Source organism: Electrophorus electricus, chromosome 7 (assembly GCF_041902795.1).
Source record: "Electrophorus electricus isolate QZ-2024a chromosome 7, ASM4190279v1, whole genome shotgun sequence".
Classification (NCBI taxonomy): Eukaryota; Metazoa; Chordata; class Actinopteri; order Gymnotiformes; family Gymnotidae; genus Electrophorus; species Electrophorus electricus.
Window position 1 is genome coordinate 27,602,263 of NC_137503.1, and position 17,455 is coordinate 27,619,717.

Below are 17,455 nucleotides of genomic sequence, written 5' to 3' on the forward strand. Positions count from 1 at the left end.
GAAAATCTAGCACATCTCCGATGTAACTCACCTCACACACCCCATTCTGTCCTGTCATGTCGTACACTACCCTGCTGTGGGTGTGTCCTGATGCGTGGTCTAGCACTGCCTGTGTCAGGTGTGTGGTACTGCCATTGGCTGGAGCAGCTGAGTGCTGGGCTACAAGGCACCAGTAAGGTCCCGCCTCCTGTCCTGCCAGGGCTGCGTGTTATGAACTGTGTTGTCATTATTTCCTCCCTGTCGTGATTGCAAAGTTCCTCGCAGCATATCCAAACACAGCGGCGTGTCAGAGTGACTCAGTTAAGGATTGTCCTGGGTTATTTTGAACACAGGTGCTTGCTGGGTGATGTGGACACTGTGGTTTGGACCGCAGACACAAATGTGATGATAATTAACAGATGTTCTGCAGGTGTGTCATTGACCAGTTCCTCCAGCCTTCTGAAGGAGCACTCCCAAATCCCATTAGACTGGTCTGACCGGGTTAAATGGTTAGCGTAGCCTACTCAGAAGAGGGTTTAAGTGTATTATTCCAGACCAGGGCAAATATACACTGTGACTGGGAGGTTATTCTTTATAGAAAGCATAAACTCTGCTCTTTGAAAAAATAGATTAAGGGACTTGTCGCATACTGATAGGTTTTCTTTGGATTCTTTAAGGAGCTTTACAGTAGTACTTGTTTTTCCTTCACTTTCCTCTCACTCTGGCTTCTGCGTCTCTTGAAGCTGAATTCCCCTTCAGTGAAGTAAAGTGAAGTGGTCTCTGCGCTGCTGTTAGGACCAGACCTGCCATGAACCCTGTGTGGAGGGAGGGAGGGAGGGAGGGAGAGAGAGAGAGAGAGAGAGAGAGAGAGAGAGAGAGAGAGAGAGAGAGAGAGAGAGAGAGAGAGAGAGAGAGAGAGAGAGAGAGAGAGAGAATGAATGAGAATGTAGAAGAGGTATGAGGGGGAAAAAACAGTGTTGGGGTGGTGTCTCTGTGGAATAAAAGGGTGTAATGGTGTGTTTAAGTGCAACAAATAATTCTCCCTTGGTAATGAGCTAATATTGCCATAGCAACCTCCATTAGGGTTACACGCTGCTGCTTGTGAGTGGCAGCTACTCACTGCAGCAGACATCAAGACCACCACCCTTGAAGTGTTTGTAAGATTAGCCTCATTACTTCTTGCTTTCATTTGGTCTTTCTTTGTTGTTTGTTTGGGTGGGGGTGTGTCTATCCATTTTGAGGGGTCATCGTTCTTGCGTCGTTCAGTCACTAGGTGGTGCCAACACTCAGATCAGAGCGCTAGAAGAGGGACGCCTGGGTTTCCTTATTAGTTTATCAAGTAGCAGTGAAATACAAGGTGAAGAAAATAATTTGGTATAATTAATAAAGAAATGCAATTGAGATGTGTCATTCCGCTCACTGGGTATGGCCAACACTGCGGTATGTTTTATGCTACAGGAAAAATATAATGTTGTATTATTTTGGGCTGCTTCTGTTTTTTGTTATCATACATGACATCTTATATGTTATGACATCTGTAAAACAACATATACATCATATACATCTCACACAGAACAATTCCCCCAAACAGCTAGACTACGGCTCCACCGTGGTTTTTCATGAAAAAGTATCAGATCCGGATTGGTATCGGGTGACATTTAAATGCAAGATATCAATATCAGATCAGATACCACCAACTAATGGATGAAATCAATATATTGATAGAGTCATGAAGGAGGAAATAATGTTGAAATAATTGTGCATCAACGACAATTTATTAATTTATCCCAGATATTTAGACTCCTATTTAGTTTGATTTATTATATACAATCCCATGAGGTCACTGTGTTTTCTTTGTGTGAAATGCCCTGAGCATGCCAGACTTAATATGGAAACGATGGAGGCTTTTAATTGCTGTATTTTATCAGTGAATTAATCCAACTCCTCAGGGAGCCATTCGGATTAGACACACGGTATCAGACCTTGTACGCTCTCTCTGTCTCTCTCTCTTTCTCTCTCTCTCTCTCTCTCTGTTTCTCTGTCTCTTTCTGTCACTCTTTCTCTCTTTCACATGTCTCTCACAGGTCCAGTAGAGAGAGTCCATTACAAGAGTGGTTTTTAAAAGACTTCCCTTAGCCCTTCCATCATTCCAGACATGATTAGAGCAAACGACCCAATCGTGCACACACACACACACACACACACACACACACACAAGCACGTGCCTGCACACTTCCATTACTCACATTTGAGAGTGTCTCGGTCACTTAAGAAAATGAGTTGCCCACAATCCCAAAGGGGCTGTTTTTCACACACATAGTTAAACTGGCTACTGGGTAAGTGGAACTTCAGTGAAATTGCACAAAAAAGCACAAGAAAGCCAGAAGTAAACATTGTAAAAAGCCCAGGGTGTGTCTTCACCCCCATGAGCCTGGGAGGGTTTCCTGAGCTGCCTGATATGTGAGAGCTGATTAAAGCCATGTTCCTCCTTAATGTGGTATTAGGTGTGTGATTGTGCACCGAACCCTGTAGATATGACAGGGCCATTACCTCCTGTTGCCAAATGGCATGGAACACTTTATACACAGGTGTGTGTGTGTGTATTTGAGTTTGAGAACATGCCTGTTCAGTGCCACTTCTCGCTAATAAGTGTAGCAAGAATCTCGGTCTCAGTGGAACGTCCTGCCATCACTATGTCCTGTCTCCACGGCAACTGTGCTGCAGTGGGTGTGAAATTAGCGAATGGTTCCAGCTATTTGTGAGGGCTCCTGCCTTTATGGCATGTCTAAGCCATGTGTGAAGGCTCCTACCTTTATGGCATTTTTAAGCCATGTTTGACAGTTCCTACCTGTAGGGTAAGTTCAAGTGAGCTGCTTTGTTAAAAGGACCCTGAGCTCCCGAATGAGCACCGATCATTCCCAGAGTGGGCACTACGTCGTTTGTATGCAGTGCTCAGATACCATCTTTGATCAGGAGCCTCGTGACTCAGGTGCAGGCTCACGCCAGTCTGGCTGAGACCCCGTACTGCCTCATGATCCTAACTCACTCCTCTCTGTTGACATGTGACCATAGAAGCTCTGTGTACTGTCAGAGATGGGGACATGTGGCAGGGAGGGGCGTGTCTAACAGGGTGAAGGGCACATTGATGAGTTTCATGTGCACAGGGTCAGGGGTGCACTCCATCCTTCATCTCGGTCCAACCCAATCACTGATGGCCATAGCTCTGGTCCCAGCTTCCCTCTGATCCCTGCTGATTGGCTGGCTGCAGTCTGTCCGGCATTACTCACTGGAGCAGGGTTATTAGCAGTAGATTTAATAAAAGGAGATGTGGACCATATGCGCTTGACACACACACACACACACACAGCAGTCGGCCAGCGTGAGAGGAACAGTACAGCAGGGTAAAACAGACATAGACCGTCCTTCTGCAGTAAGGGAATACAGTTAAAAGAAGTTAAAAGAAGGAAAAGAACAAAGAGATGAGAGATTGTGGCTTTGAAGTGGACGGAGTGGAACACGCACCTCCTCCTGCCACACCTCCAGATAAACGTTCAGCCCACACAGGGACAGAGGGGGAGCAGAGGAGAAAAAAGGCCAGCCAGGGCCACACCTGGCTGCTGGCACTCATATCGAGACAGGTCTTATGTATATGCGGGTCGTTAGCTTTCATGCATGCATGGATATACACACACACACGCACACACACAAGATAAACAAGGTGAAAGTTTAAATGAGTTTCCTATGACTCAGGCCCAGCCTGAGAGTCATGATTTGTTGTGTGTGTGTGTGTGTGTGTGTGTGTGTGTGTGTGTGTGTGTGTGTGTATGTGTGTGTTGGCACATGCTGGTGTTCTTTAACAAGTCATTGATCCCATGGACATTAACCATGATTACAGCTCCAGCTGGCTTGAAAAAACAGCAAAGCAATAGTTACAGAGCTAATGGCTGTTAATGAGCAAAACACTCCTGCTTGTACAGAGCACGAGGTGGGTATCGTGCACAAACACACATACTCACGCTAGCACACACCACCGAGCCTGAGAACATAAAGATTACACAGCTTTCCTGTCTGTCTGGGAGAATATTGCCCTGACCCTGTGTGTGTGTGTGTGTGTGTGTGTGTGTGTGTGTGTGTGTGTGTGTGTGTGTGTGTGTGTGTGTGTGTGTGTGTGTGTGTGTGTGTGTGTGTGTGTGTGTGTGTGTGTGTGTGTGTGTGTGTGTGTGTTTGTGTGAGAGAGAGAGAGAGAGTAGTGACCAGTACTAACAGGTATCCTTGCATCATACCCAGCATGCCTCACACCCACTGCTATAGGGATTAAAACGTTTTCTCTCTGATGGTTAGCCAAGTGGTCTAAGATTCTTTACAAATTCAGGAGCTTGTCAGAATTTTTCATTACATCTGCGAGCCATTTCTCAACATCACACCATCTGGATTCTCAGAGATACCTGTGATATCATAGTCACTACTGAGTTTTGACACGGTCAACGTGTCAACAGATGTCTGTTCTCTCCATCTACCCACCTGGGAAGAGTAAAGTGAGTTTAAAAAATGGAGAAAACATTCTTTAGTGCGTACAGAGATGCCACTGTTCGGAGCGCCTAATCTTTCTAGGTTTGTCAAAAAAGAACGCATTACTTGTGTCAGCAGCTTCACTGATTGGAGTTGAGAACAACCCTGAATGAAGATTGGTTTGTGCCTTTCACCTCACTGTGGACTGCACTTGTAGTTTCACATCAAATTGCCCAACACATTTTAATTATTGAGGCTTGGTAGTCTCAGACTAATCGTAGTCTGTATCTTTCTAACTGCCACAGCCTGATGAGAAAATCTAAATATTCTAATCTTGCGTATATTTAATCAGGACACCTTTGCTGCATGTTGTGCAGTGGTCCAGTTACGCATAGTACCAGAGTCAGAGAATAATTGCACAAGGAGAAAAGGAGCTGCTTTACATGGTCTGTGCTTGTAAAATATCCACCGTGTTGTGTCATCTAACGTAATATAGAACTGCAATATCTCTCTCTCTTTCTCTGTTTCTCTGTGGGCAATTTTCAGTAGACCCTTCATGGGTGTGTGTGACTGTGAGAGAGAGCGCATGTGTGAGTACGCTTATTTGTGTGTATGTGTGTGTGTGTGTGTGTGTGTGTGTGTGTGTGTGTGTGTGTGTGTGTGTGTGTGTGTGTGTGAGAGAGAGAGAGAGTGAGGGGCTCTGAGTGTCTGTGTTCGAGGTCTGTGCACTTGTGATTTCCCACCCGGCAGCTGCACAATGGGGACGGATGCCTTCGGTGTGAGGCAATGACCCCCCCCACGCCTCCACACACACCTACACTCACACTCACACACACACACACCAATGCACAGATGCTGGGGAGGCTGGTTAGCAGCGGCTCCAGCGTAGGCCACTGTTGCCTGGTGCCCTCGGCGCCAAGCAACCGTTCCCAGGCGCTCACCTGCGTTCTCTGGCCTGTGCATCACCAGCTATCCTGCTCTGGCCGGAGTCCCCAGCTGCAGCCCAGCGCATGCTGGGGGCGTGAACCAGCCCGGTGCTGCCCGCGGAATCTCAACGGCGTCCGTTTCCCCGGGTGGTCTGCAGCGCATGCAGGCGTGTATCTGGATTCGGGAGGAGGGACTGTGTGAGGAGGGAAAAAGATTTCAAGTTTGCCCTGCTGACATAGCAGATCCCCCAACAAAACTGCCTAGCTTGCTCTCTCCTCTTCTCAACCTACCCCTCCATCTCTCTCCCTCTGTCTCTCTCTCCCTCCCCCCCCCCCCCTCTCTCTCTCTCTCTCTGTCTCTTGCTCTGTATGGTTGCTGCACGTTTTACAAAGGAGCAGGTCAGCCGTAAAGAAGCAATGAATGAAATAAAGGGGAGCAAGAGAAGAGATATGAGGGGGAGGAGCTCAGGCTGAAATGACCTTCCATTTGAAATATATATGTATAAGGCTGTGTGTGTGTGTGTGTGTGTGTGTGTGTGTGTGTGTGTGTGTGTGTGTGTGTGTGTGTGTGTGTGTGTGTGTGTGTGCGCGCGCGTTGCTTTAGCTGTTTTTCCTGTGAATTGTTGTCAGCTGTGTGGGAAAGCAGCACTATGCTTAAGTCATTAGGACTCCACAAGAACATTCTCTCCCCATCTCTCTCCTGAACACCATTCCACTGTCCCTCTGTCTCCTGAACACCATTCCACTGCCCCTCTCTCTCCTGAACACCATTCCACTGCCCCTCTCTCTCCTGAACACCATTCCACTGCCCCTCTCTCTCCTGAACACCATTCCACTGTCCCTCTCTCTCCTGAACACCATTCCACTGCCCCTCTCTCTCCTGAACACCATCCCGCTGCCCATCTCTCTCTCCTGAACACCATTCCACTGCCCCTCTCTCTCCTGAACACCATTCCACTGCCCCTCTCTCTCCTGAACACCATTCCACTGCCCCTCTCTCTCCTGAACACCATCCCACTGCCCATCTCTCTCTCCTGAATACCATACCACTGTCCCTCTCTCTCCTGAACACCATACCACTGTCCCTCTCTCTCCTGAACACCCCCCCCCCCCTTTCCTGGGTGCACTTAGAACACTGTCCAACTCTTCCCCCCAACTCTCTTATCTTAGTTCTGAACACCGAGCCCTTCTCTCCTGAGTCTGCTCTGAACACTGTCACCATAACTCAGCCTTCTCACTCCGTTACATCAAAGATGGAGTCGAAAGCAGTTTAAATGAAACAATAACTTTAGTAACAAAACCAACAGCGGAACCCAGATACATAAACCAGAAACCAGGCAAGGTTAAACAAAAAAAGGACAAAAAACAACCAAGCAGAAAAAAACATGAATGTTCAGAACAGAACGGCAAAACAAAAGTCACAGCAAATAAATCCAAAACCAGAGAAATGATCCGACAGACAACAGCTCAGTAACGTCAGTCTGGGCAAAATGACACTTCACAAAGAGCTGAGAACAGGGGTGTGCTTAAATACATAAGCAATCCCAGGTCAGTAAACAGGGGCTGGAGAACGAATACAATTAACAGGAGGTTCATGGGAAGTGGAGTGTGTCGCTCACTCACTCACTCACTCACTCACCCAGTGCGCTCGCCTTAACCCAGCCTGTGCATGGGCCTTGTAATGAATATTCCAGCTCCACCTGCACCTCCATCCTCTGGGTGTTAGCGGCTCACACCGGACACTGTAATCCACATCTGAACCAGAGCAGGTCTGGGGTGGAGCCTGGATCAGCGTTGCTAGACGCTGGGTTATGGTTGTTTTAGGGTTTACTGTGCGATCATTCAGGCACTGAGAACAGCTCTTATCATACTCTGAAGCTTTATTTTTTATCTCTTTCAATCACACACACGTCACACACACACACACACACACACACTCTTCAGTCATGAAAACAGCAGTGCAGATGACATCATTACAGATGAAGAACAATAGAGAAAAAGAGACAGGAAGTTAATATGGGTTAGCCTGTAGTCATCAGCGGCAAGGCCTCTGTGTTCTTCTCGTGTATTACACCTGTGGGCTCACTGTGTAGCATGTCCGCGTGTGCACTGAGATGGAGTTTAGCGTGACGGCGTGTGTACGCGTGTGAGTATGACTAAATGCTAGTTGACACTTATGTGAAAATCTGCATCTGTGTATCTGCAAAGTAGTGTCAGTACTATCAGTAGTGTCAGTAGTAGCCCTGCACAGATTGACTCACAAAGGTGGAATACTGGAAAAAGCAAGGAAAGTTTTTATTTTTTACACATTCATTGAGTATCATCTGTGGCAGGTGAGGGTGATTTTGAAGATGGGTTTCATAAATGTATTTAAAGTCATACCTCCTCTGACAGCCCATCCTAAAACTGCTCCATTTTGTTTGTGGCACATAACCAGCCACCAACACTACCAGATAGCCAATCAGCATGTACCTGATGGCCAGCTCCACATGACGCGTGGTCAAGATTTTGGAGGCGTGCACGTCAGGGCGTCTGAGCCTCCGCCAGCTCTGCTCCTCGTGATTCCCTTACAAGGATCTTCTCAGAAGTATAAACCAGTATGAAGAAGCATCTGTGACGTGACACAGCACCGGGCTCTTCCTGCCGGGGGTCAAACTCGCAGACATGTTCAGGGCCTGGGTGTTCTTCTCTTAGGACTGGCCACATGCTACTGTGCCTCACCTACATCTACACTCCTGAAGCCTGTCTGGATGGATGGTTGAGTGTGGTGTCTGATTCTATCTGATAACTGTGTGGTGTGTTTCTGAACACACACGCACACACACACAGCATAATCATGAGCGATATGCCTCTAATCCTTCACTAAGAGGCACATCAGTCTGTCTGTGTTGATTTGTTTGTGGAGGACAATAGCGTGGTAATTACAGAGTCTCGCGGCAGCAAGAATTAACGGTGTACGCGTGCCAGACAGCAGAAAATCGGAACTGTGATGAGAGAGAGCAAGAGAAAGAGAGAGAGAGAGAGAGAGCGATGCAGCTGAGGATAGAAAAAAGTGGACACACTTAATAGCGAGTGAAAAGCTTCTCTGTTTGACTCTGGCATGCACATGAAAGTAGCCCCACACACTCCGTCTCACCCACTGCCCTATTTTGCCTCACGTGAACTCCACGCACTTGTTCCTGGGCGGTGGGCGACGGAAGCCGCTTGCCCACCTCCCCTGGGCGAGAGGGGGGCGGGGGGAGGGGTGGCCCATGCACGCCCTGGATTGCAGCTCCATTCAGCTCCAGACTGAGAGCCTCATCACCACCCCCTCCCATTCACATCCTGCTACGCCCCTCCCCCACCTCTGCCCCTCCCGCCACACTCAATAGAAGCAGGGTCATGGGGAATGTATTCTGTGTGTGTGTGTGAGTGTGTGTGTGTGTGTGTGTGTGTGTGTGAGTGTGTAGAAGGGAACAATAGGCAGATCGTGTGTGATCCATACTCTGGCAGCACAGGTTTGCTGGCTGTGTGCTAACACAGCACGCTGGCTTACCAGTAGGAAAACCTCGCCTTCTGTCCCTGTGCCGGGTGGGCCAAATTTGTGCCAAAACACACACACACAGACAGACTACACTACATACATATTACACACATGCACACACAAACTACACACATACTACACATTTATGACTCCCTTGATATAGTGCTAAATGCTACACATGGAGACCATTCTACTACAGATGAAAGTGAGGTATCAATGCACACCGATCAGTTTCATATGAGAGAGAGAGAGAGAGAACGCTTAAAAGAACTTGAGAGCGGGAGCTCCTTGGTAACCAAAGCACAGATGAACAGAGGGGCTGTACCCCTCACTCTAAGGCCCCAGGGTGGGTGTGTGTGCGTGTATGTGTGTATGTGGAGGAGGAGGCGTTTCCCAGGGTTGGGCTGAGTGTATGTGCCCATGTGTGTATGGGTTTGTAGGAGGAGCTAGATGTAGTAGTGGACTCTGATGTGATGGAGAGTAGCGGAGACAAGGTCTAGAGATACAGAGGACAGAGACAACTCTGTTGGCCAGACACTCCAATGAACTAGGCAACAGCAACAATCACACATTACTCTCTCTCACACACACACACATACACTCGTAGATGTGCATGCACACATGTTGGAATAATGGTGTTCATCGGGACTTCGCTCAAGTCTATAATTAAATACTTCAAAAAGAAGGGTAAGGAACTGTGTCTGTTAAACCTCTGCATCTGTTTATTTCTTTAGCTCATTTGTTTGGTTTTTCAGTTATAGATACAATGTGTGTTTTAAATGGGGCTGGTTGTGTGTGTGTGTGTGTGAGTCAGGGGCTGATATATCAGCGGTGTACTCACTCAGTAGTGTCAGTGGCTGACCAATGGACAGAAGCAGAATGCTAATGTCGCTTCGCACTAATCTTGCCTTGACTGACTGACTATTATCACCTCATAGGCTATCTGTGTGTGTGTGTGTGTGTGTGTGTGTGTGTGTGTGTGTGTCTTGGCCCAGGGGGTTGCCTCCTCTGTGTAAGCAGAGTGGTTCCCACATGCTGTTGCTTGCCTCACTGTCTTGTCCATGTGGTGTCTGCTCTGTGTGGGTTTCTCAGGGAATCTGTAGATCTGGCTAGAAACCTCTGACCCTTTTTACATATATGTCCTATAACCTGTAGACTATAATACAGTGGATTTATTCCTGTCAGTGTGGGTTGAATGTGTGTGTGTGTGTGTGTGTCGGGGCAGGCTGTCGGGGATTATGGTGTGTGTGAATGGACTTAAGGAGCACTGGGCTCAGGCTGATGGGGAGATTGATGCTGGGGACAATGCAGATTTTGTTCGGCTGCTCTGTGCTCAGGCTTTGCAACTATCCCAGTTTCACACACACACCCCACCCTACCTGTGCTGTGTGTGTGCGTGCGTGCGTGCGTGTGTGTGTGTGTGCCTTTTGATATTCATTTTTTGGTCACATCAAAAGACTATGTTGCTCTTTGAAACTTTGCCTACCTCTCTCTTTCTCATAACAGGTTGTTTTGTGTGAATGTAAACCACTCAAACTGGCATCTGTGTTTTTTGTTGAGCTGGGTGTGTGTATGTGTGGGCGCGCGCGTGTGTGTCTGTCTATGCATGTTCATGACATGTGATGTGACAGTACCAGCTGCTGTCTTCATTATTGCATTGTTTAGCCCTAGCTGCACCCAAATTTAGATGGGCATGCATGTACACACACATACATACACAAAGTAAATAACTGACGTAAAGCAGAAGACATGGAAATGGAACCAAGGTTTAGAGCACTGGCTCGGTAACTATTAAAAAAGAAGCCCAGGAGAGATCAGGACGCCGGAGGGTTCTGGTGGACTTACTGATGACTCCCACAGTCCCACAGGCAGCTTTCTGCATTCTCACTCTCGTTCACATGTGCACAGATTTGCAGTCACAGCAAATGATCTGAATTGTGTGTGTTTGTGGGTGCGGTTGTGGGTGTTGTATTTTTTTTTGTTGTATTCTTATTTAATTGAATACTACTGTAGTTAAAAAAAAAAAACTTAAATGAAACTGCAGTTTGTTAAGCGTAACTGAGGCGGGAGCAGTTCTCACTGTCCATCTGGGAAGTGTGGCGTCTTGACGGCTCTGCTTGAGACTCATGAATAAGCTCGATTAACAACTGCATGGGCTGCGACCCTGTTGTAGTCTGACCGCACTCTCGGTCCGCTTTCAGGGTGTTAATGGCCCATCAGTTCCTGGGAGCCCCATCGACGGCCCTTCACACCTGCGAAACGCGCACACACACTTGTGCGTACACACACATACTCTGTTGTGTGTTGATCTCTCCCTTCTTAGCCCCTGGCCTTTTGGTAGTGCTGGTATTTGAGGTCATGCTGCCATAAACCGCAGGGGTCTTTCCGTAATAATTGGCCCCACGCCCCTGTAAACAAGCCATTTGCAGCAGGAGCATCCCTTCCCGCGTGGGACTGGACCGACAGGTCCTCCTGCACTGAAGAGCTGGGACTGCACGAGACGGCCAGGGGAGATGCGTCTCCCAGCACGGGGGCGGCGTTGTAGAGCCGAGGCCGCGTGTGGAAGTGCGCCCGCCGATGGGCGGAGGAGACCGCGGATTGGTGTTCCATGCTATCTTTGCCTTCTGGTTGTTTGCTTTTGTTTGTCTGTGTTTTTTAGTGTTCAGGCCCTCAGGGTTACACACTCAAGGGTCTCTCCTTCAGTCTCATTTGTCTTTTAAGTTGTAACCGTTTTTATATCTCAAAGACCTTTATTGCCACTTCTAATGGGTGTTGTGTGTTTTCTGCAGCTGTGTCTAATCTGGACGAGGAGAGCAAGTGGACGGTGCACTACACAGCTCCGTGGCACCAGCAGGAGAATGTGTTCGCACCAGTCTCCAGACCTGCCTGCGTGGAGGAGCTTCACCGACAGGCTAAGGTTAACCTCAAGACTGCCCTGCGAGGTGCGGCGCCCCCACACACACCAGCGCAGTCCCCACAGCTCATGCTACACACACACGGCGGCCCCTTCCTTCACACACACCAGCGCAGTCCCCGAAGACCAGGCTGATGTGGGGCCATCATCTGCTTCGTACAATCCTTTAACCAACTGGCATGTAACTCAGTTGCTCGTCTTTAGTTTTTTTCTGCATATATTAAAGCACTAGATTAATGTAATAGTACCTCAAAGAGATTTATGCAGCTTGTGCAGTTTGGAGTTAAGATCTGTAATCAGAATTTATGGTTTCAAGCACAAGATGTTTTACATTAGATACTTTATGCAGTAGCATTGCCATGGGAACCAGGTTAGAGGGCAGCAGGTAAGCACATGACGAGGTGTAAACTGCTGCCTTCATGCCTCCCCGTCGGACACCTGTTGGCCAGTGGCAGGGATCTATAGCTGACCCGGGATCAGTGCGGGGGGAAATGCAAGCTGAGCCCACATGGCTGGAAGGTGAGCAGCCACGCAGCTGCTGGATAGCGGGGCTGTTCTTGTACAGACAGCTGCTTAGGTCTCTCACACCACCACCAGCCTCAGCCGTGCAGGGGAGAGAGAGAGAGAGAAAAAAAGAGAGAGAGAGCATAGAAGCAAGACAGAGAGTGTGTGTCAAGACTGGGAGGGGCTGAATTGAGTAGAGGGAATTCTATACACCCCATGTCTCACATTACTTACATTAGTGGCTTAGCCCGATTGTTTTTCTCCTCCCTCTTTCTCTGTGATCCTCCTTTTCTTTTGAATGTTATACATAACAAGGCTATTGCTTGCACACAAGCTAACACCCACACCCTGCTTTTCTGTCGCTTTCTCACCTTCTCTGTGGCAGTGTACAACTGTCCTGTGTTTCCAGCTTTTCCTGTAGGTTAGGGTTAGTGGACTTAGGATGTGTGTGCGTGTTTCATTTAGATATGAACTCCCTAGAGAGTGAGACACGCTTACAATTTACAGTTACACTTTCACCAGCAGTTAGTAAACGTGTAAAACAGGGGAGTCCGTTTAGGTAATGGGTACCATTTATCTCAGTCAACCACACACAGCTCCTCTTAAGTGTTAATATATCACCATAAATGGATAATGTACATTCTAAATGCGCAAACTGAGCTTGTATCACACAGAGCGGATGAACAGAATGCAACTGACTACCAAAAATGAGAGAAAGCGGACATGTATAACTTGTTCAGTTTCTTTGCTTGCTAATCGGCGGTTTGTCAGCTAATGCCATTCAAGTCTTAGACGTTCAAGTGATTTTCGGGGGTGGGCGGGGGTACGGATGCCCTGAGAAAGCCCTAGATGTTTTATTTTTATTCGCCGAGTGAGGATGTACAGGATGTATATACAATCAGCAGGTATTTCTTTTATATGTGTGTTCTTGAAGCTTTATAGCTATAAAACCGCCATGTCCGCGCAGAGACACGCACAGAAATCGTAAAAACTAACATTTTACAACCGACATTCATCTTGCCCAACTGACATTCACCTTGAGTTTATTATTCTATGCTGCCCCCTAGTGGAATATTAGTGGAATATCTATTATTCTATTGTCCATTTGTTAATTTTAATTTCAATCATTCTAGATTCATTTGAAGGACTGGATTAAAACCATAATTGGTCCGACCCACCAGCCATATGTTTCACACCACTGAAGAGTGTAGCTACTTAGCAGGCCAGTAAATGTGCTTAGATGGGGAGGCCTGATTTAGAGTAGAGGGTGGAATTTGGAACCTTATCTGTATCATGCCTCAGAGCTCGTTAAGAAACACACAAACCCTGGTAAATTTGTTCATGTGAGATTTGACCAGCATGCAGACCAGCCCTGTATGGACTAATGAATGTATGCTGCCTGTCACTCCGACCAGTTCTCTTGGAGGCCGTGTGGGCCCAGGCTCTTCGGTGTGTCCCTAGAAGTGTGTGTGCACTAGGAAATGACAGTGTCTGCATGGGTGTGCGTGCTGCTTTGTGGATTTCCGCATGTGCTAGCGGAGCTCCCACAACCGATGGTACACAACCAGCCGGTGCACATAGCTCACACCGCCAATGGTACTCAACCAGCCGGTGCACATATCTCACACCGCCAACGGTACACAACCAGCCGGTGCACATGGCTTACACAGACACCAACTGCCAGCCCAAGTTTGATGCTTTTGTCTTGTGACAAATCCACAAGCATGTCTGCACACAGAGATACAAGCACACATGTGCAATCATTTCTCTCCTGTCAGTTCACATGTGGGATTGTCGCACAGCAGTTGCTATGACTCATGTTCCGGCAGAATCAGACAGTTTTCTACAGAAAGGCAGGGTGTGTAATTGCTACAGGCTGTTCAGGATCAACAGCATTTTGCCCCAATCTTATAGCTGAGCATGGCCTGTTTTGGAGGACTGGGTCTCGAAAGCCTGCCTTTGTGAAAGAAATAAAGTCTTCCTTTTCTTCACTGTTGCTATTCGAGAGTGTGAAGTTGTGTAGGCGTGCTTTAGGGTTGGGTACTGTGGCAGGTCTGTCTGTGGATACCAACAAGACATGGAACTGGCATCTGCAATAAGCAGTGTGAAAATGAGACACGCTTCACTGATTACACTCACACAGACACACACACAGGTCATGCAGTCTCTAAACATAAAAAAATCCATACATGCCAAATCCTTCTGTTCTTCCCTTGTGCACACATGCACACCCACACAAGCCTGTGTCAGTGACAGATTTTACTTATAAACATCCACAATCCTTTGTTATCTGTTCTTTCTAAATTTTGTTATTTGTTATTTTCTTGTTTTATTAGCGTATAGAACGGCTGCTCTTTTTTACCAGTAGGGGGAGCTCACTGAAGATTTCACAGGCCTCCCTCATCTTCAAATTACTTACCATAAATATGAGTGCTTGTCTTTCTTACATTGTCAACGTTGTCGGGTGTATTACTCTTTCTCTTGACTGTGTGTCCTGTGTGTTTTTGCAGAATGTGATAAGTTGAGGAAAGATGGCTTCCGCAGCTCCCAGTACTACTCTCAGGGCCCCACCTTCTCAGGCTCCGCCCACTCGTACAGCAGCCAACAGGATGATGAGGACGCAGACGCCGAAGATGCTGATAATAAGGTGAGGTGTTCTAGGCAACGTGAGCGCTCCCAGCCTTGCAAATGCGCATGCCCTCACACCATGTCGTTTACGCTCAACCTGATGGTGGAAACGGTGTCATTTGTGAGTAGTGCCCAATAATGTAAGTGGGAAGCAGAAAGATTTGGGCATGTGATTTGCTGCCCTCTGTTGGAGAAAGCAAGCATAAGCAACTAATTTGAGTGCTTCTCTGGACCAGCTTCACACTCATACAAGACCAGTGAACACAAAAATTATTTTATTGTCATGGTTTTACGGTTATTGTGTTAGTGTTATGCAAATTACAATATAAAGACTCTTAAAGCAGTAAGTTCAAGACTGCCATCTTCTGGTGTGTTCATGTCAGTGTCGCTGTAGTGGTCCAGTCTCAGATCTCTCTCTCCCTGCTTGATGAGTGCTGCCAGCCATGCGTGGCCCCATTTCAGCAGCCAGGTCTCTGGAGATTCACTCCACCTGTTTCTCTCAGTTTAGGGCATTAGTCATATTTGCTGCGTGTAGCTATGGGCACGAGTTACTATGGGGAAGCACAATAATGGCCAAATAAATCAAATCAAATCTCTGTCTCCCAGATTTGTCTTCCTCTGCTTTATTGTCTTATATATTACCACTACTTTAGTATTCCCTCACATTCCTATTGTAACCAGAGGTTAGAGAGAACAGCCATACTGGTGTCTTCACTGGTGTTTTACTAGCTTTCTGTAAATCTTTTCTTTCCCATGGTAGACAAATTTGTAGTGTGGTACATGTATAAGATAACAGGGAATCTTTGTGTTGTCTTATGTTGTGTGATTTCCGGCACAGGAAGAGATGAACAGTATCAAGGTTTTCTTTTTTCTTTTTTTTTTACAGCAAGTGAACAGATTACAAATCTTTAATTCTCTGTAGTTTATGTGTTGGAAAGACTGATTCAAATTCTTGTAGCAGCAGCTTTGGGTGGATGTTTCTCAGTGTTGGGAATTTCTCAGTGATGAGACCCAGTGGATAACCTGGAAAGAGCCTGAGCTGTGATGCGGCTGCCCAGGCTTTTCGTGGCCCGCACTGCTGTGAAAGGCCCAGGTGTGACATTGGGAGTCAGACAGCAGTGTGTCCGTTTGTAGTGCAGCTGAAAGAAGCTCCAACTGACTAATCACAATGCGTGAACTGAGTTTTAATGCCTGGCTGAATTCTCACTCTCCCTCTTTTCCTGACTCCTCTCTGCCTCACTTCTGTCTGGGGGTGAGTGTCTTTTCAGAGTGTGTGAGTGTGTGTGAGTGTGTGTGTGTGTGTGTGTGTGTGTGTGTGTGTGTGTGTGTGTGTGAGTGAGTGCATGTGTATGCGCATGTATATGCGAATTTGAGTGTGTGTGTTTTGTGTCCAATTGACCATGAAAGTGCAGCTTGTACTCCTGGAGCAGTAGAAGAGCAGGCAGGGTTATAAGAGCCTCTGGCAGTCAAATGAAAGCAGTAATAAAAACTGTTTTGCTGTAGGAGACCACCACCCCCACCCCTCCCTACCCCAAGAGCTTAGTTGGCACACTCCTCTCTTCTCTGTCCACCAGAGGTTTAGGGGTGCCCTCTCTGGTACTGAACCCTCACCTCTCCCTCCTCCTTCCCTAGTCCATTGCCTCCTCTGGAGAACAGGAGACACGCGCCCACCCAATGAGGGCCCAGACTCCAGTGCAGAGGGAGGGGCCAGAGGTCGATGGGCAAGAGCTGCGGTACAAGACCCTGCCTACCCCTGAGGAAAAGATGAGGCAACAGGCTCAGGCCATTGTGACTGACATTGTCCCCATCAACGTCACAGGTGAGACACGCACAGGGATCTGTCAGGCACAGGTAAGGAGTCAGAAGAGACTAATTCAGCTAAGCACATTCGGATAGCTACACAGGGGCCGTGGATGTGTAGAGCTCCAGCTTTTTGAGGTATTACTCTGACCACTGTAGGGCAGACGTTTGTGCGTGCTTCTCTAAGCCATTGCCAAGCGCTGACATCAGAATGCCTATGGCTTAACTGGCATTGTGGATTATGTGGACTGTCAGTGTTCTGTGCTTTTGTGCGTATAAACATGGGTCACTGCATGGTTGCATGTACTAACACATTAACAGCTGAATCTTTGGTTATATTAACCTCAACCGCCCCTCCCCCAGCTCTGACCTTCTGTGTACTCAGTTATAACTTTGACTAAGCACTTTGTTCTCCCTGATCTTGGAATGAACTGTCAAAGGTCAAACACAAATCCTTTCACGAAGACCTTTATACACACACACACACACACACACACACACACACACACACACACACACACACTGTGTACACACAGTCATTCAAAAATCTTAAACCTTATGAAAACTATTTCCCTCAGTGGTGTTTCTGAGGGAAACTCAAATTATCATTCTCTGCAGCACTCCACTTTGACTCAATTAAATGAAGCAATATTACATTTAAAACACCTCTCA

The 17,455-nt window shown here is 47.3% G+C and overlaps 1 protein-coding gene across 7 annotated transcripts in view; it reads left to right on the plus strand.

Moving 5' to 3' along the window:
* nhsl1b (NHS-like 1b) overlaps positions 1-17,455 on the plus strand; it is a 69,370-nt gene that overhangs the window by 39,278 nt on the left and 12,637 nt on the right. For 5 of the 7 annotated variants that reach the window (XM_081717903.1, XM_081717906.1, XM_081717904.1 and 2 more), the window contains exons 2-4: positions 11,727-11,879; positions 14,866-15,002; positions 16,616-16,802. In XM_081717903.1, the coding sequence (XP_081574029.1) occupies positions 11,727-11,879; positions 14,866-15,002; positions 16,616-16,802 (477 nt within the window). Of the gene's footprint in view, positions 1-8,911; positions 9,625-11,726; positions 11,880-14,865; positions 15,003-16,615; positions 16,803-17,455 lie in introns of those variants that run through there. The other 2 variants (XM_081717907.1, XM_081717908.1) reach the window with 2 other exon arrangements.